Source organism: Coregonus lavaretus (assembly GCF_964263955.1).
Source record: "Coregonus lavaretus genome assembly, chromosome: 29".
Taxonomy (NCBI): Eukaryota; Metazoa; Chordata; class Actinopteri; order Salmoniformes; family Salmonidae; genus Coregonus; species Coregonus lavaretus.
The window spans coordinates 21,112,421-21,132,897 of NC_140016.1; the positions used below are offsets into that span (position 1 = coordinate 21,112,421).

A 20,477-nucleotide genomic window follows, 5' to 3' on the forward strand; every position below is an offset into this window, starting at 1 on the left:
AGCCCACAACCCAGCTGCTAGGAAACAGGCTCACATGATAAGACTCGGGTGAGGCTCTTTGGGATCAGACCACAGAAATGTCAAATAAATACTGATAACCTACATATTTCTGCCCTATAATATGATCATTGGTTTTATACACAGATTAAGCCCAATCCTGGACTAAAAAGCACATTCAAATGGAGATTCTCTTCTGTCATGTTTTTAAATCCAGAACTAGGCGTAATCTGTGTCTGGGAAACTGCCCCCTATATGTACAATAAATGCCTTGTCTGATACAAAAAAATAAAACGTTCTTCATGATACAGTGTGGCAGCTATGTCACTACACACTAATAGTATGCGTCATTAACTAAAGGCATTCAGACTTCAAATAAAAACAGAAAACATTGAGGAACATTGGTAACAAGATATGGTCGTATATAGAACACACAGAGCCTATCAACATAACTCCAGCTGACAGTGAACCAATAACGAGCCAGTCAATGTGAGGATGCATCAGCTAATTTTACAGACTTGTGTCATTCAGCGTCCCGCTGTCACACAAGCAGGAAACCGAAACTCCTTACACACACGTGGAGTTCTATACACTTAGCAGTCCTATCTATATAGTATAGAGAGTAGAGTGGGAATGGTGTGATGGAGGGTTCCTTACCTGGTCGGTTGTCTGACTCTGAGAGCCCTCCCCAGGACCACCTCTTCTGCCTTTGCTCCACTCTCTGGCTGCGCTCCAGGGTCCGCCGCATCACCGCCTCATAGTGCTCCTGCAGCACACACACACACACACACAGAGAGAGAGGTGGAGTGGGGGGAGGGGGGAGATAGAGAGGGGGGGGGTAGAGAGAGCGAGGGGGATAGAGAGATGAGAGAGAGGATAGAGCGCGAGAGAGCGGAGAGGGGGATAGAGAGAGAGGGGATAGAGAGAGCGAGGGGATAGAGAGAGAGGGGATAGAGAGAGAGATGGGATAGAGAGAGAGGGGGGAGAGAGAGAGAGGGGGGATAGAGAGAGGGAGAGAGAGAGGGGATAGAGAGAGAGATATGAGAGAGGGGAAATACAGAGACAGAGAGGGGATAGACAGACAGCGAGGGGGGGATAGAGAGAGATGAGAGGGGGGATAGAGAGAGATGAGAGAGCAAGATGAGGGAGGATAGAGATGAGGGGATAGAAAGATGAGATAGAGAGAGATGAGAGAGAGGATAGAGAGATGAGAGAGAGGATAGAGAGATGAGAGAGGGGATACAGAGATGAGAGAGGGGATAGAGAGGAGAGAGGATAGAGAGATGAGAGAGAGAATATAGAGAGAGATGAGAGGGGGGAGAGAGATGAGAGAGAGAGGGGATAGAGAGAGATGAGAGAGAGGACAGAGAGATGATAGAGAGAGGGGACAAAGAGATTAGACAGATGAGAGGGGGATAGAGAGAGGAGATGAGAGAGATGAGGGGGATAAGAGAGATGACAGAGAGAGGAGGGATTGAGAGAGCGAGAGAGAGATGAGAGGATAGAGATGAGAGAGAAGGGGGGGACAGAGAGATGAGCGAGAGGATAGAGAGAGATGAAGGGGGACAAAGAGAGATTAGAGAGATGAGGGGGGATAGAGAGACAGGGGACAGAGATGAGAGAGAGGGGAGCGAGAGATGAGAGAGAGAGGATAGAGAGATGACAGAGAGGATAGAGAGATGAGAGAGGATAGAGAGATGAGAGAGGAGAGAGAGATGAGAGAGGGGGGAGACAGAGAGATGAGAGAGAGAGGGGACAGAGAGATGAGAGAGAGAGGGGACAGAGAGATGAGAGAGAGGGGACAGAGAGATGAGAGAGAGAGGGGACAGAGAGATGAGAGAGAGGATAGAGAGATGAGAGAGAGAGAGGGGACAGAGAGATGAGAGAGAGAGAGGGGACAGAGAGATGAGAGAGAGGATAGAGAGATGACAGAGCGAGGAGGGATTGAGAGAGTGAGAGAGAGGGGAGAAAGAGAGGGGGCATAGAGAGATGAGAGAGGGGGGATAGAGTGTTGAGAGGATAGAGAGATGCGAGGGAGGATAGAGAGCGATGAGAGGGGGGATTGAGAGAGAGAGGGGAGAGAGAGAGAGGGGAGAGAGAGAGAGGGGGGATAGAGCGAGAGAGAGAGAGGGGATAGAACGAGAGAGAGAGGAGAGAGTGGGGATTGAGAGAGATGAGAGAGCGAGATGAGATGGGGATAGAGAGATGAGAGAGGGGGAGGGGGTAGAGAGATAAAGGGGGGGGGGGGGGGGGGTAGAGAGAGATGAGAGAGAGGGGGAATACAGAGAGGAGAGGGGGGGATGGATTGAGATGGAGAGAGAGAGGGGGAGGAAGTGAGAGAGAGAGATGGCCAGAGTGGCAGAATGCAAAGTCATTCACATATCAGAAATAATCTCGGTCTCCCAAACCAAAATAAACAAGGTCAAATGGATAATGGGAGAAAGATGACAACATGAACATATGTCCCAGAATGATTTGAGTCGGTAACTCAAGGTGAAATGCCATTTTCTGTCTAACTAGCTGACAATAACAGTTCACTACAATAAGACCATAGTGATGAGAGAGGGGGTGAGTGAGGGAGATCATTTAGACAGACAAACAAGATATGTCAGATAATGTCATATTTGAGAGAGATAAAGCCAAATTGTCTGCTCTGCTTCGAAACAAAGACGTATATCCCTATAATATCTTTTAAATTATTAAATCTTTCAGATGTCACGACCAACACTAAATTGTTCTGGGGCCGTAGTGGTGAAAAGCAGCAGGCCACTAATGCCAAACTGTCTGGAATAAGAACTCTGAGGGAATGAGCTTCCTGCAGCAGACGCCCATGAAAAGAAGCTCAAACAGGATATGGTTTCATTCATAACACTGTACCAAAGTACACAGACTTTGCTGAAATTCTTCACTCATGCTCTAACCGAGACATAGCATTAACTCTACATCATAAAATACCAGACCTGAGCAGTGAACATAGCCACCTCATGATAAGTTCAGTTCACCAGTACCAATTGAAATACATTATTTTTGCTTACTAGTGCATCTGCGTCACCTGGTTCAGACACATTTGTATCATTCCCAAGCCACTGCATCTCAGGGCCTAAAATTAACACCCGCCAAATGCGGGTTGATTTTGACATTGGCGGGTAAGATGTCTATTTCGACCAGCCACGTTGGCGGGTGGTCTGGGCCCCACAGTGCAAGCGTTTCACTCGCATTCGCGAAATAAATAAGAATTAAGTAAAGTATGAACACATCTTTAGCTAAATAAATGCTGCAGTAATTGTAGCGGAAATCAAATGTTTTTTCATCTACCTGCCACAGTAGCTGGTGGACCAAAAAGTACCATGCCCTGCACTGCATTCGGAGAGTACGACCCTGCCTTACACAGGAAGCGGCACAGGTCCTAATCCAGGCACTTGTCATCTCCCGTCTGGATTACTGCAACTCGCTGTTGGCTGGGCTCCCTGCCTGTGCCATTAAACCCCTACAACTCATCCAGAATGCCGCAGCCCGTCTGGTGTTCAACCTTCCCAAGTTCTCTCACGTCACCCCGCTCCTCCGCACACTCCACTGGCTTCCAGTTGAAGCTCGCATCTGCTACAAGACCATGGTGCTTGCCTACGGAGCTGTGAGGGGAATGGCACCTCCGTACCTTCAGGCTCTGATCAGTCCCTACACCCAAACGAGGGCACTGCGTTCATCCACCTCTGGCCTGCTGGCCCCCCTACCTCTGCGGAAGCATAGTTCCCGCTCAGCCCAGTCAAAACTGTTCGCTGCTCTGGCACCCCAATGGTGGAACAAGCTCCCTCACGACACCAGGACAGCGGAGTCCCTCACCACCTTCCGGAGACATTTGAAACCCCACCTCTTTAAGGAATACCTGGGATTGGATAAAGTAATCCTTCTACCCCCCCCCAAAAAAACAAAAACATTGTAAAGTGGTTATCCCACTGTCTATAAGGTGAATGCACCTATTTGTAAGTCGCTCTGGATAAGAGCGTCTGCTAAATGACGTAAATGTAAATGTAATGCATACGCCAAGAGTAGACTAGGCTATATCCCAAAAATAACAGCTGTATCTGTAGCACCGCCCTGGTGTTGAGGAGGACCCCAGGGGCCTGTACCTTCTCCTCCTCCTGTTTCTGCTTCCTCTTCTCCTCCACGGCAGAGCGTCTCTGCTCCTCCTTCCTGCGCTGCTCGTCCAGCTTCTTCTGCCGCTCCTCCATCTGCCGCTCCACCTGCAGCTTGGCCTTACGCTCTCGCTCCAGGATCTGAGTGTCCTTCGTAGCTGGAGATGGGGTGGGGGTGTGATAGGTTGTGAGGGTGCAAGTGTGGGTCAGTGTGAAAGGGTGTGGGAGAAAAAGAAAGGGAAAACACATTGGTTTGTTTACTTTGTGACCAGCCCAGAGGTCACCTCATTAAATCTCCCACTAAAGTCCCTCTACACTCTAAAGTAGGCATTTCCTGTCTTAACAGGAAATGCCTCTGACTTGCAATGTATGTACTTGTGTATGTTGCTAATCAAATGGTTTGATTAGGGCTGAAACGGTCAGGGTCAGAGACTGGGCCCATTAAAGAGAATGGTGTACAGGCTTGACTCATGAGACCTTCGCTAATAGAATGTTCTGTTGGATTCTGAACCACCATTCAGACTGAGCTCTTACCTTGCTGCCTATCGGCCTCCTCTCGTCTCTCTTTCGCCACTCGAAGACGGTCGTCTATCCTTAGGGCAGCACCATCAATGACTGCATGCACACACAGACACACACATACATACAGGTAAGTGTGAACACACTCACCTTCACACACATGCAGTGGGTGGAGCATCGGTGGTGGATTATAATGAGCTGCAGTGTCACTGAGTTAATCACCTGACAGGCAGATGTGTCCATCATGTGCCTGCCTGACATTAATGTACTTTGAGTCATATTACTGTAATTATTTTATGAGGAAATAGTGCGGTGATCAGTCAAATTTGCAAGCCCTTGCATAACATTCTGGGAATTATTGATTTTGCAAAAAAAACTATCACAGATTCGTGGAGGGACTGATTAGGCTACTCTCCAATGAATTACAGCAGGTAGGCCTAATTTATGACTAGTGAGGTTAAGATCATGGTTAGAACATGATAGAAACATACAACATTAGCTAGGCCTCCTTGAACTAAGACCGAGGCTTAGGGAGACATAGGAGTCATTCTGGCGGTATGCATGCTCGTTTAGGCCTGTGCATAATATATACATGTGTGTGTGTGTGTGTGTGTGTGTGTGTGTGTGTGTGTGTGTGTGTGTGTGTGTGTGTGACACAGTGTGTGTTTATGCAGATGCAGCAGGCAGGGGCTGTTTTGTTACCTGGCCGGGGAGACTTAGCTGCTGCAGCTGGGGATGGTGTGTCAGCTGCTGCTGGGGATGGTGGCCCTGGGCTGTTCCCTGCTAGACTGCGCCGCTCCTCTGCCTGTGCCTGCGCAGCTGCAGCTGTAGACACACACAGAGTGAGGTCACGCTGTCTAGCATGATGAATTTAAAAAAACACATCTAATCAAATGAAAATGCTGTTGGAATAACGAGCTGCTGAGCAAGCAGTTTTCACTGTGCTTTGTTTGTCCTCCATAGGAATGCATGTTCTAGAGAGATCCAGATGATTTAACACTACAGAACAATCTATCTATTCAGCCTCTAGCCTCCCCCTCGTCAACGGTCAGCCAGGCAGCTGTACACAGGGCTCTACGACACTGTGGCACACTGGGTCAGATGGGCTTTGGTCACGACACGCGCAGTGCTGGGCATTCAAGTGTCCACCCTATACAGACATCCCTCATGAATTTTACAGGATCCAATTAGGAAAACTTTAGTGTAGGGTTAAGGGCTAGGTGTTGGTTTCAGACTGGGCACAGGACTCATACAAAACGTAGAGGCCCAGTGTAAACATAAACCAATAAAACCAGATATAAAATATGTAAAACAGATCATGGAGCAATCCATTTTTAAATAAGATCATCTTTGAGAACTAACAATCACAAATTGAAACTTGACAGCCAGGGAGAATCTGAAATTACAAAAACATCATGGCATGGGCCCCCCATTGACTTTGTTATAATGTTTGAAGCACTCAGATAGCATAAGAACAAGGCATAAGCCAAGGCAAAATGTGTATAATTGCTTGAAATTTGCTTTAAAATGGAATTCCCTCTCAGCCACATGACAAATGTGTAGAATTGCAGGAAATTAGCTTAAAAACAGCAACACTGTCTCTGCAGCCAAGAGGAGAGCCTTTAAAACAGTCCTGTCGGCCACGCCCACTACCACGCCTATCCAGTTAGATCAGAGATCACGAAGGAAAGGAAACACAGGAAAGGAGACAGCAAAAGATTCCCTTTCAGACTGTAGGAACAAAGCCTTCTTCTCCTGAAGCAGTTCAGTGCTATAGGCTAGCAAAGCCCCTTGAGTGTATGGGATACTAAAGTAGCCATCATGCTTAAATATCTGAGTCTGAGACAAACAGTAGATAAAGTCAACACAAAACCTGTCCCGTCTAACTGCCTTTATGATGTCACATACAAACTTTTAGCGCAATAGAAGGGATCCATGAGCCCTACTTCCCACAGCACCTCTGCTTATCCCTACTCCCTAGCATTCAGCAGTGAGACAGTAGGGCAACACTAAAGCACTATCCAATGGGGAGTTGTGGTGACAATGGCTCTTCTAAACAAGACCCTGACGGTACTCTGTGTTCACTGCTATCTGCCATGCTGTTTTCTGCTGAGTGGGATGACTGGGAATGGGAGTGCATATTACAGGAAAGCTCATTTACAGAGGAAGAGAATCTGCAGGAGAAAAACTCAACCGGATATGAACACAATAAAACCAAAGGCAGGTTATCAGTGAGTGGAAACTCAAAATCAGAAACATAAAGTGGACAATGCTACAGCTCTTTACATTAGCCCATTTCAGTGTGGTTCTGACTGGAGAAGAGAAACCTCAAACAACAATAGACAATGGAGCTCAAGGTACAACACTCCTCCACTCCCAAAAGGACTGGCATTGGTGTGTATCTTTAGCCATTGGCCTCAACAGAGCAGATAGCACAGCCAGTCAATGGGAGGACAAACCCAACACGACAAACAAACAAAGCTGCATCAATACCTCAGTCTTCAATGGAACAGCATCAATATCTTTCACTCAAAGTCGTCAGATGAATGACTCGGTCAAAGTCTGCTGATAATCCCTTAGGAAGTGGACGTCAGTTTACTTTTCCTCTCATCACGCGTCACAGAGTGGGAATCCCAAGTTAAGTGACTCAGAGTGGATGAAAAGAGAGTTCTAATGGCCTTTTGACTGTCTGATTACCCGCATAAGCCTCAGATAGGCATAATACACTGCTCAAAAAAATTAAGGGAACACTTAAACACAATGTAACTCCAAGTCAATCACACTTCTGTGAAATCAAACTGTCCACTTAGGAAGCAACACTGATTGACAATACATTTCACATGCTGTTGTGCAAATGGAATAGACAACAGGTGGAAATTATAGGCAATTAGCAAGACACCCCCAATAAAGGAGTGGTTCTGCAGGTGGTGACCACAGACCACTTCTCAGTTCCTATGCTTCCTGGCTGATGTTTTGGTCACTTTTTTTAAATGCTGGCGGTGCTTTCACTCTAGTGGTAGCATGAGACGGAGTCTACAACCCACACAAGTGGCTCAGGTAGTGCAGCTCATCCAGGATGGGACATCAATGCGAGCTGTGGCAAGAAGGTTTGCTGTGTCTGTCAGCGTAGTGTCCAGAGCATGGAGACGCTACCAGGAGACAGGAAAGTACATCAGAAGACGTGGAGGAGGCTGTAGGAGGGCAACAACCCAGCAGCAGGACTGCTACCTCCGCCTTTGTGCAAGGAGGAGCACTGCCAGAGCCCTGCAAAATGACCTCCAGCAGGCCACAAATGTGCATGTGTCTGCTCAAACGGTCAGAAACAGACTCCATGAGGGTGGTATGAGGGCCCGACGTCCACAGGTGGGGTTTGTGCTTACAGCCCAACACCGTGCAGGACGTTTGGCATTTGCCAGAGAACACCAAGATTGGCAAATTCGCCACTGGCGCCCTGTGCTCTTCACAGATGAAAGCAGGTTCACACTGAGCACGTGACAGAGTCTGGAGACGCCGTGGAGAACGTTCTGCTGCCTGCAACATCCTCCAGCATGACCGGTTTGGCGGTGGGTCAGTCATGGTGTGGGGTGGCATTTCTTTGGGGGGCCGCACAGCCCTCCATGTGCTCGCCAGAGGTAGCCTGACTGCCATTAGGTACCGAGATGAGATCCTCAGACCCCTTGTGAGACCATATGCTGGTTCCTCCTAATGCAAGACAATGCTAGACATCATGTGGCTGGAGTGTGTCAGCAGTTCCTGCAAGAGGAAGGCACTGATGCTATGGACTGGCCCACCCGTTCCCCAGACCTGAATCCAATTGAGCACATCTGGGACATCATGTCTCGCTCCATCCATAGCACCAGGTCTGGGAGGAGATCCCTCAGGAGACCATCCGCCACCTCATCAGGAGCATGCCCAGGCGTTGTAGGGAGGTCATACAGGCACGTGGAGGCCACACACACTACTGTGCCTCATTTTCACTTGTTTTAAGGACATTACATCAAAGTTGGATCAGCCTGTAGTGTGGTTTTCCACTTTAATTTTGAGGGTGACTCCAAATCCAGACCTCCATGGGTTGATAAATTTGATTTCCTTTGATAATTTTTGTGTGATTTTGTTGTCAGCACATTCAACTATGTAAAGAAAAAAGTATTTAATAAGATTATTTCATTCATTCAGATCTAGGATGTGTTATTTTAGTGTTCCCTTTATTTTTTTGAGCAGTGTACATGAATTAGCCAACCCACTGCCTCTGTAGAAACTGAGGGGTACTTTAATTCCTGCTCAGTATTAGATTCCACATTTTGGGTGAATGGTTAAGTAGTGGTGTGTTTCGTGAGCTAGCGACTTAATATAGACATCCATCCTTCCCGCAGGGGAATAGACAAAACACAATAAGAGGGTGTGAAATTAGATTAATTTAGGCCAATATACAGCGCTTGGATGTACGAAACAGAGGAGAAAATATAATCTGATCCAAGTCTGTGCAGATAAGGAATCACCCACCAGATTAAGTTCAAAACCTCATCAAATCGGCCTAAAAGGGACTCTTACAACACAATATTCATCTGCTGTCCTCGTTGCCCTGCCAAGGCTTAGGCAGCTCTGTCACATGGCAACTGTTTCTCAGCGATGCCGAGTACAGCTTGAGACCAGACAAGGGTTTATGCACTGTCGATCGAAGCATCAATTCACACTAAAGTATTTGAGACCCAAGAGAACTAAAATAATATTTAAAGGGATAGTTCGGGATTTTGGCATTTTATCTACTTCCCGAGTCAGATGAACTTGTGAATACCATTTTTACATCTCTGCGTCCAGTATGAAGGAAGTTAGAGGTAGTTTTGCGAGTCAACGCTAACTGCGTTAGCACAATGACTGGAAGTCTATGGGAACAGCTAGTATGCTAGTTAGCAATTGCGCAAAAGCTAGATAGCAACTTCCTTCAAACTGCACGCAGACACATTAAAAATTGTATCCACCAGTTCATCCGACTGTGGGAGTAGATAAAGGCCTTCATTGCCAAAATCCCGAACTATCCCTTTCAAAAGATTGCGGTCAGTCAGTTTCATAATGTCCAACTTTGGTCAACATTAGGCTAGTAGTTCCTTTACACAAACACAAGGGCAATATATTGACAACTTTTATCAAATGAAAGTCTGTGGTCTGTCATCAGGGGCCAGGTATGAGGCAGCATAACATGTAGTTGGGCAGGGCTCTGGGTAAAACACTATCCTTGCCTTTGAATGAGGACTCTCAGGAACTCTTTGGCCAGTTCACGTCAACTTTTTTTTAGGACCGAGTCCTCTTTGTATTCACATTGCTATGTTTAGAAAGGAACCAAGATATACTGAACAAAAATATAAAACGCAACATGTAACAATTGAAATGATTTCACTGAGTTACAGTTCATATAAGGAAATCCATCAATTGAAATGAATTCATAAGGCCCTAATCTATGGATTTTACATGACTGGGCAGGGGTGCAGCCATGGGTGGTGAGCCAGGCCCAGCCAACCAGGAGTTTTCCCCCACAAAAGGGCTTTATTACAGACAGAAATACTCTTCAGTTTTATCAGCTGTCTGAGTTGCTTGTCTCAGACAATCCCGCAGGTGAAGCAGCCAGATGAGGTCATGGGCTGACGTGGTTACACGTGGTCTGCGGTTGGACGTTGGACAAATTCTCTAAAATGACGTTGGAGGCAGCTTATGGTAGAGAAATTAACATTAAATTCTCTGGCAACAGCTCTGGTGGTCTGATTTAATTATTACTGAAACAGGATACAAGTGGAAAATATAAAGATCCACTCCTTTTTAAAAATTGGAGGCCCCTTACACTTCAGTGTTGTGATGCAAAAATTCTAGCAAAATGTACAGCGCATAGAATTAAAAAGGTATTGTCAGACATTATTCATTCTAATCAGACAGGTTTTTTACATGGGCGATACATTGGAGATAATATAAGGCAAGTACTGGAAACAATAGAACACTATGAAAAATCTGGGAAACCAGGCCTGCTATTCATAACAGACTTTAAAAAGGCATTTGATAAAGTACGACTGGGGTTTATATATAAATGCCTGGAACATTTCAATTTTGGACAATCTCTTATAAAATGGGTTAAAATCATGTATAGTAAACCATAGGTGTAAAATAGTAAATAATGGCTATTTCTCAGCTAGTTTTAAACAGTTAAGAGGAGTAAAACATGGTTGTCCACTATCGGCATATCTATTTATTATGGCCATCGAAATGTTAGCTATTAAAATCAGATCCAACAATAATATCAAGGGATTAGAAATCCAGGGCTTAAAAACAAAGGTGTCATTGTACGCTGATGATTCATGTTTTCTTTTAACTCCACAACTTGAATCCCTCCACAGCCTCAGAGGATCTAGATACATTTTCTAACCTCTCTGGATTACAACCAAATTATGAAGAATGTACTATATTTCGTATTGGATCACTAAAAAATACTATGTTTACATTACCATGTAGTTTACCAATAAAATGGTCTGATGGTGACGTGGATATACTCGGAATACATATCCCAAATGAAATAAATGATCTCACGCCAATACATTTTAATAGAGTTAGCAAAAATAGATTAGATCTTGCTACCATGGAAAGGTAAATACCTGTCAATTTGTGGAAAAATCACGCTGATTAACTCTTTAGTATTATCCCAGTTTACCTATTTGCTTATGGTCTTGCCTACGCCTAGCGAACAGTTTTTTTAATTATATGAGAAAAGAATATTCCATTTTATTTGTAATGGCAAGCCAGACAAAATTAAACAGGCCTATTTATATAATGAATATGAATTCGGAGGACAGAAATTATTAAATATTAAAGCATTAGACCTATCACTAAAAGCTTCAGTCATACAAAAGTTATACTTAAATCCAAACTGGTTCTCTAGCAAATTAGTAAGATTGTCTCACCCGATGTTCAAGAATGGCCTTTTCCCTTTTATTCAGATTACAACCTCTCACTTTCAGTTATTTGAAAAGGAAATAATCTCCCAAATATCACTATTTCTAAAACAAGCCATAGAAAGTTGGTTGCAATTTCAATTTAATCCTCCAGAAACGACAGAACAAATAATGCAACAAATATTGTGGTTAAACTCAAATATACTAATTGATGAAAAACCATTATTTTTTGAAAAAATGTTTTGAAAAAAAGGTATAATCTTCGTAAATTATATCATAAGTAGGACTGGTGGAGTTGTCGCACATCCAGCTAACAAAAACATAAGGAAATGTCTGCGCTACCCAAAAAAATAATTGCAGCATTACCGCAAAAACGGAAGAGGAAGTGGTCTTCTGTAGCTCAATTGGTAGAGCATGGCGCTTGAAACGCCAGGGTAGTGGGTTCGATCCCCGGGACCACCCATACGTAAAAATGTGCACACATGACTGTAAGTCGCTTTGGATAAAAGCGTCTGCTACATGGCATGTTATGTTATGTTATAGGAAAGTGGAAGGGGGAAAAAGTAAGGAACTTGTCTGTCGGCCCTGCATAAAGAACATAATTGGTTAAAGACAATTGTGATAAATAAAAAAGTATACCAGTTTAATTTAATGACCAAAGGATTGACAGCCGTCCCATATAGATTGCAAAATAGTTGGGAAGAGATTTTTGATGTACCGATTCCATGGCATAGTGTTTATGAACTGATACGCAAAATGACGCTGGATTCAAAACTTAGAATTGTTCAATTTAAATTATTTTTTAAAATTGCTACCAATAGAATGTTATTTATATGGGGGATACAATCTTCCCAGCTCTGCAGATGTTGCTGCGAAGAGACAGAATCATTAGATCATTTGTTTTGGTACTGTCCACTTGTAGCTTGTTTTTGGACACAGGTCCAGGAATGGCTAAAGGATTGCAATATTTACCTGGAGCTAACCCTGCAGATAGCACTACTGGGTGATCTGAAAAGTCATAGTCAATCGATCAATAATATAATAATACTTTTAGCAAAAATGTTTATTTTCAATTTACAATCTGTAGAAACAATGAGAATAGAAGGGTTCAGAACTTTTGTAAAACATCACAGTTTAAAAATATATGGCAAATAGAAATCCAATATGGATGGGTGGTGTTGAATGGAGCTGAAGGATGGGACTAATAACAACAACTAATAACAACAAGATAACTAATGTAAAACATACTGTGTCCATAATAAGTATATAGGTTATAGGTTGGGAGCTTTTGTGAAAGAGCACAGTTAGAAAGATATGGCATATAGAAGCAAACCGGATGGACATCATGAAAATGATCTGAGAGGTTGAGGAAGTTCATGAGTAAAAACAAACAAAATAGAATTATTGTAAAATTGACCGTGTCCATAAAATGTATATAGTATGTATAAGCTGGAAGTAGAGGCCTAAGCGTTGTTGTTCACTAGTTTACTCCAATTAGGGAAGGGGTGGTGGGGTTGGAAAGTAATAAAGGGAAACATTTTTTAAGGGTATGTATAATTTTTTTTGCGAGAAAAAAACATATGGGGGATTGGAAGTGATGCAGACAATTACATTGATGGAAGTTACAATCTATCTGCAATATTAAAGCTGATCTACCCCCTAAAAAAAAAAAAATTGTCTGAAAGGGACCAAGTGTGTAAACACCCTTAAGACGGTCACACCAACCGACCAACTGCACTCTATTCACAGACACACTCTACGCCCAGCTCGACCGCCACGTTCAAAACGGTCTGCCAGGCAGTGGTCATTCAGAATATCGATCCAAAAAGAGTTCCATAGAAGACAGTCATCTTTAAAGGAGGCAAATAATTCAGTAGTGAACCAGCCTTCATGATCACCTGCTTGTGTGATAGCGTGATTAGATTTAGGTGCAGCCTGCCCTCACAGACCACGATTAAAAGAGCAGGCCAGACGATATACAGAATATGCTAAAGAAGATAGTCTGAGTCACTGTCCTCATGCTCTTGGTCACTCACAAAGGAGGACAGTGGGCAAATAGTGAGCCCGCTCCTCAAGCACAAAGCATGCAAATAAAAGTACACCATAGCAACAATAATGCCTGAGTCCCTGGTTAAACCACCTATGCTCCAGTCCATACCCATTAACCCTACCACGCCTGGAGGCTGGTGATGCCATACATTTTTCCTAAATCAATATTGGTCATAGACTAGCCTACATTAACTGGACAATGAAATAGGGGTTTCAATTGAATATAATACTATATAATGCTTTTATTCAGGTATTTTTCTCCACAGACTTATTTTAAATTCTAGTCATTTAGCAGACACTCTTATCCAGAGCGACTTACAGTAGTGAGTGTATACTTTTTTCATACTGGTCCCCCGTGGGAATCGAACCCACAACCCTGGCATTGCAAGCGCCTTGCTCTACCAACTGAGCCACACGGGCCAATGTATTTTAGAAGTGAATGAGCCAGGTGTCCTTGTGCACACTGAGAGGAGAGCTGACGAGAGGAGGGAGAGGGAACCTGCATCCATCACTATGGAGATTTGCATTGATAAGCATACATTAGACCTGAATGGGCTGGCTGCAGTAAATCAGACAGACTGGATGACGCAGCACAAAGCCGAACAAGAGCGTGGGTGGCTTTTTTCACCAGTAATGTCAATGGGGACCACAGCAAGGGTGACTGAGTGAAGTTGTTAAGCAAAACCATTAGTATCCACAACAAATTTGCCTGCCTAGCCCATGGCAATTGAAGGAGTTGTGTGTCAATGACATTTAATCTACATTTCAAATCAGGTTTCAGAAAACCGCATGGCACTTCTACTGCAGCAACAAAAATTGTTAATTATATAATTGATGCCATGGACAAGAAACAGCACCCTTTTTAATCGATCTGTCAAAGGCATTTGACACAGTTGATCATGACATGTTGCAAAAACTTAGAATTAGAATTATTTGATCAGGCAGTCTCATGGTTCAAAAGCTACCTGTCAGAAACTGGACACAGTTCTGATGGCAAGTAATCAGATATGTTAACTGTCCAGAAGGGGGCAGGACCACTGTTCTTGGACCACTGTTTACTATTTATAATAAAGGGATACTTCAGGATTTTGGTTACCATTTTTGTGTCTATGTGTGCAGTATGAAGAAAGTTAGAGGTAGTTTTGCAAGCCCATGCTAACTAGCTTTAGCACAATTAATGGAATTCTACAGGCATCTGCTAGCATGCTAACGTTCTCAATTTATTTATTTTATTTTTTATCTCAATGAGACTAACCTGGTAAAATAAAATGTAAATAAAAAATGTCACAACTAAAATACTATCTGTTTAAAAACAACCTACTTTTTAATTCATCAAACCATAGAAGACACACAATTTTAATTAGCCTATGTTTGCTAGCTACGGCAGCGCTACATTGCTGCGATAGGGGGAAACACCTCAACCGATTAGTTTGTAGTACTTAACGATGAGTCAAATGCTAGTTTTCAATTTTATGCCGACGACAGTTATTTATTGTTGTGTCGCAACACTGAATAAGGCCGTTGAAGAACTGCAGTCTGCCTTTACTGTCCAAACTCAGCTCTGTCAGCTGAAGTTGCTTTTAAAATCCTGAAAATACAAAGATGATGTATTCACAAAATCTAATATGAAACCTCAGACTCTTCCACGTCACTACGCAGGACAAGCAAATATAAAGAGTAGCAACTTACAAGTACTTGTGTTTCTTGATGGATGAGTGTCTCACCTTTAAACCCCACATCGAAGGTTCAAGTTGGGTTTTTATTTTCATAAGTAGTCATGTTTTTCTTTTGAAGAGATAAAGAGGCTTGTTTCCGCTACTGTCGTGCCAGTAATTGATTATGGTGATATGTTGTACATGTATGCCCCTGTGGCATCATTAGGCATGCTGGACACTGTACCATGGGGCGCTGAGGTTTGTTACTAACTCCAAAGCTCTCACACATCACTGTACCCTCTACATGAGAGTGGGCTGGCCTTCCTTAGCTCTTCAGAGATTAAATCATTGGTACATTTTTATTTATAAGGCCATATTGAGACAGCTACTATTTTACTTTTGTAACTACATTGTCCAGCAGCCAAATGAAAACTATCGCCTGTGTGCACATGACTGTGTTTTGTTGATTGTGCCTAAGGCCTGTCCAGAGCTAGGGAAAAAAGCTTTCCAGTTCTCTGCCCCTTCCGCTTGGAACGAGCTTCAAAAGGTCCTGAAATTACAGGAGCTTGTCCCTTTAAAAATGTGTTTAAAGTTAGGTTAAACACTATGACGGAAAATAAAGGAGGGCTATCAATGTTTTGACCCCTAGTTGCACCACACTTTCCCAAACCATCTTGCTTTTCTGTGTGTAAATTTATGTTTTTTAAACTGTAAATGTGTCTGCAACTTTGTGTGCTGCCATTTTGGCCAGGTCTCTCTTGTCATAGAGATTGTTAATCTCAATGAGACTAACCTGGTAAAATAAAATATATATATCCACAACTAAAATACTATCTGTTTATAAAAAGAACCTACTTTTTCCTTCATCAAACCAGATGACATACCATTTTAATTAGCCTATGTTTGCTAGCTACGGCAGCGCTACATTGCTGCGATAGGGGGAAACACCTCAACCGATTAGTCTGTAGTCCCTAACTTATCCTATTAGGTAGTTGCGGTACAGTATGCACTGCAACAGCTTTGCTCTCTATAATCACACACAACATAGTAAATAGACTGGCTACATTGATTAGGCTAGCTAGGCTAGAAAACAACCCCAAGGCAGAGCAGTTAGGGGAGGCAGTCAAATAAAACTCATCAGGGGGCTCCTGTCTTGTCCTGGAACACTCATCATGGCAACACAAACAGGAAGCAGGCCAGTCTGCACTAACATGCAGCTGCAGTTCTGTTCACAGGCAGACAAAAACCCCAGTATCCAACCAGGAAATGTCTAACTTCAAAGCACTATGGGTAATGAACACCAATATAAGAGTATGTATATATCTCAAATATCCTTCTGTTCATAAATCACATACTCTTCACAATAAACTAACATTGGGCCACTGCTAAAGACATGCTGACTGCTGCACTCGTGCCTCCTGTCCAAAGCCACACTGAGATTGACACCTCAGTGCTCAGTCCCAGCCAGCTAAAAATAAAGCATAGTCCAACCACTCGTCAGTAGACACAGCACAAAGAAACAGTAACAAATACACCCCCCCCCCACCACCACCCTCAGTAGCAGTGGCTGGGTGTTACTTGGCTAGCAGGAAGTGCAGTACTGCAGATGCCTGGAGTAGAATGTGTCCACACTGTCTAATAATGACGGCTTTCACCGGGCACAGCTGTGATGAGGGCACACACAGCAGATCTTGTCCAGGATTACTCGGGACACATTCACTCAGAGGTAAGTCCGGGCTATTTCCAGAGCCACCGGGATGATGACGCCTTGACGACAGCAGGACACGCTCCATTCTCACTGGCTAATGACAGAATGCCCTGACCAGAGTTAGGGTTCACACAAGGACTATCCCAGGTGTGGAACCCACATATCATGTGGTCCTCTGTAGCTCAGCTGGTAGAGCACGGCGCTTGTAACGCCAAGGTAGTGGGTTCGATCCCCGGGACCACCCATACACAAAAATGTATGCACGCATGACTGTAAGTCGCTTTGGATAAAAGCGTCTGCTAAATGGCATATTATTATTATTATTATCACGTTTCATCAGCATCACTCATGGCGGGCCAACAAGCACAATGGAGTGGATAGGCCTATGCTCAATGCTTATACAGTCAACTGATCCTAATTATCTATGAACTAGGCCTGTCTTTCCTTTTCAGTGAGTCACTTACTACTCTATGTAGTCAAAATGGGAGGGTGATGGACTGGCCTCTGTTATTCAAATAATGTAGCCTACATTTACTTCCCAAATCTTTCCACCATGGTGAGAGGAGTGGGCCTTCTGCATGAGCAAGCACATCGAACTTCCATGATATTTTACTGCAGCACATTAAATCAGCTCTTACTCACCCTATAAAAAGTTTCTCTCTGTGCTGTAACACCTGCCGGGGAACCAAACCTTGTTACTGTCGGGGGCACTGCAATCTCAGACTGTAGCAGGTCATGACCTCAACTCAGGGTAACCTCCTGTAGAAGGCAGGGATGAGAGGATCTCCTCCTACTAGCTAGTTGCTACAAGCTTCCGCACCAAAAAAGGCTAGAAAATGTCCTCCTTCGGTTCCCTCAGAACAATTCTGAAATATTTATCATGTTTTTGATTCTTCAACACAGGCAGAGCCAGGATTCAGATAGCCTTGCTGGGTTGTGAGTCACAGGCATCTGATCTGCACTCATAATGACAGGGTAGATACAACTCACAATCTTGTGGAGATAACCAAGTATGCGGGTGTTTTAAGGCTGGACTAGATTCCAGCCATTATTTTGTTAGCCTTCCTATGTAGGAAGACAGTGCGGTTGGGGTTTTCAAACATCCCCTGATCTCACACTCTCTTTCAGCAGTCCACTGACGGGCAAGATTGAATTTCTCTGGAAAATACTTTCACAAAGCCACACATTTCAGTGGATATAGCTTTCAGAGTGAAAATAGTGAATGGGAAAGTGGCTGAAGAAAAGTTATGACCTACTTTCAGAAACACCCCTTCTCCTGCCCACAAAGAAAAATGCACACCAACACTAGCATTTCTTCCCAATCCAACAGCTTGAGTCAAAACAAACTGGGCATTCAGACCTTCTGATGCAGACACACAGTAAACATCTGTGCATTTGGCTGCCACTCAGGAAGAGGCCCCGCAGAAGACGTAAAAGGACTTCTGTGTAAATCGCTGACCGTTATAGAGGAGTAAAATAAGACATAGAAAAAGTGTTGGCTTATACAGTATTTTTGTACAGTGAAAAAGTGGAACCAACTACCCAAGAAACAAACAACCCCTTATCACTGATTGCATCCAATAAAACTAGCAGTAACTGGACAGTCTTATTCTCCCATGAGCATCTTTGTGGGCATGTGGTTCAGTGTCTGTGGAACTCAGTGCAAAACATCGTCATGTAGCAGCTAGCTCACTACTTGAATACCAACGAGCCACATGCATTGAGGGGAAATTGTGCATTGGTGACTTGTCTCTAGAGAGGAATTAGCTAGGTAGGCAAGCAACACACAAAACACCATACCAAAAGTGTCTTTGTGTGTGTATTCAAAACACTTCAGAAGATTCTAGAATTTTACTAAACATTTGTTTAGCCTCCATAAAGAGAGAAAGGCTCTTGAAGTTATACAGGTAACTCCAAACATAAAGGAAACTGAGGGATACAAAGTACAGTTATATTGAAAGCAGGTGCTTCCACACAGGTGTGCTTCTTGAGTTAATTAAGCAGTTAACATCCCATCATGCATAGGGTCATGTAACTTCCTCTCAAATCCCATGAAACCACCAATCACCTCCCAGTTCCACGTCAAAACCTGTCAACATCCAAAGCCCACAGGAATACCACAACATACGTCCTTTCTGGGCATTAAGATAGGTACAAGAAAGCTAGTAATAGTTACGTAGCTACTTGCACGTAAGTGTTTTAGAATTAGCTAGCTTCAGCTAACAGGCCAACAGACAATTTGTGTAGTTTTCACTACAGTTTCATGCAGCCTAGTTGTAGCTAGACAAGTTGGAAAACTGCTTCCTTACTCAGCTAGTTACCGTAATTTAGTAAAATGACTTGCATTTAATTTAATAAACTGCCCTCTCCGGGTCAATCTGATTAAATTAAACGTTAGTTAGCCAACCAGAAACGACAGTTTGCTCCTTTGCAGACAATGGCTAGCAAATAATTAGCTCCTAGCTTGAACTTAGAGATGTCAAAGATGACCATAAAGTAGTTACTGTAGCTACTGTTAGTTAAATTAGTCAGAATATAAGCACTTATGAGGCTAACTAGCTAACTGTATAAGTTTGCTACCCAGTTAGCTAAGTTAACTATGCTTATTGGTAATTTAGTAACTAGTTAGCCAACTATTTCAACAAGTTTGATGTGTAGCTAACTAGCAATGTATGGCGCTCAACAGCGCGCATGCATTCAGATCTGTGTCAACCGGTGTGATTACATTTCATTTTGGATCCAACGATTGGCTCTCTGGTTCTGCTACTATAGGTAACTCCGTTAGCTTAGATTTTAATGTTAGTTTACAGTAAGTACATTCAATATAAACAACAAAATGTAACCTGCGGAACGTTGTACTAGCTACATATAGTGCAAAATAAATGACCTGGTAAACGTTTATTTTCATGCAGCTAGCTAGTAGGTTGGACAGCTAGCTTTCAAACTAGCCGGAGGGGATCAGAGTTATAGACTTCCAACCCCCTTTGTCAGCGGATAAGGTTAGCTCGCTAGCCACAAAACATGTTCAAAATGAGTAGGTTACCGGTAGAGGGGTCACTTAGCAAACAACGTAGAGGAAATTCGACATCATATAGTAGCTACATTGCCACATCATTAATTAGTCATGCTAAGTGTATTTCTTACCCATTTGAGCTCGCAACCCTTTGAGAGATGTTGCACCCTCCGCCATTTCCATGAAGTTTTCCTTCTCAATTTTTTTCTGACACCATAGGCGCGCATAATACGTACGCGGTTACGTCAACATCCAAGTAAAACAAGGGAACGGGCCATAGATAGGCAATAGCGCCACCTAGCGTGACAATATATGGTTGAGAGAATGCAACTGTTGCTTGTCAAAGAGTTTGCCATGTTGAATATAAAGTGTAATAAAAACACCCAGGGAATGATAGTGTGAATACATTTTTGATTTGAATTAAAGTTGAATTAGAACACAAATAGTAAGTAATATTTCTGTCAGAACATA

At 43.3% G+C, this 20,477-nt stretch overlaps 1 protein-coding gene across 1 annotated transcript in view; it reads right to left on the reverse strand.

Moving 5' to 3' along the window:
- LOC311105345 (uncharacterized protein) overlaps positions 1-20,200 on the reverse strand; it is a 42,799-nt gene extending 22,599 nt beyond the window's left edge. The window contains exons 1-5 of the mRNA XM_084147469.1: positions 20,138-20,200; positions 5,352-5,474; positions 4,665-4,745; positions 4,125-4,288; positions 655-763 (exon numbers count right to left, since the gene is read on the reverse strand). Of these exons, the coding sequence (XP_084003595.1) occupies positions 655-763; positions 4,125-4,288; positions 4,665-4,745; positions 5,352-5,474; positions 20,138-20,189 (529 nt within the window). The 5' untranslated portion in view covers positions 20,190-20,200. The remainder of the gene's footprint in view (positions 1-654; positions 764-4,124; positions 4,289-4,664; positions 4,746-5,351; positions 5,475-20,137) is intronic.
- Between the last annotated feature and the right edge of the window lie 277 nt (positions 20,201-20,477).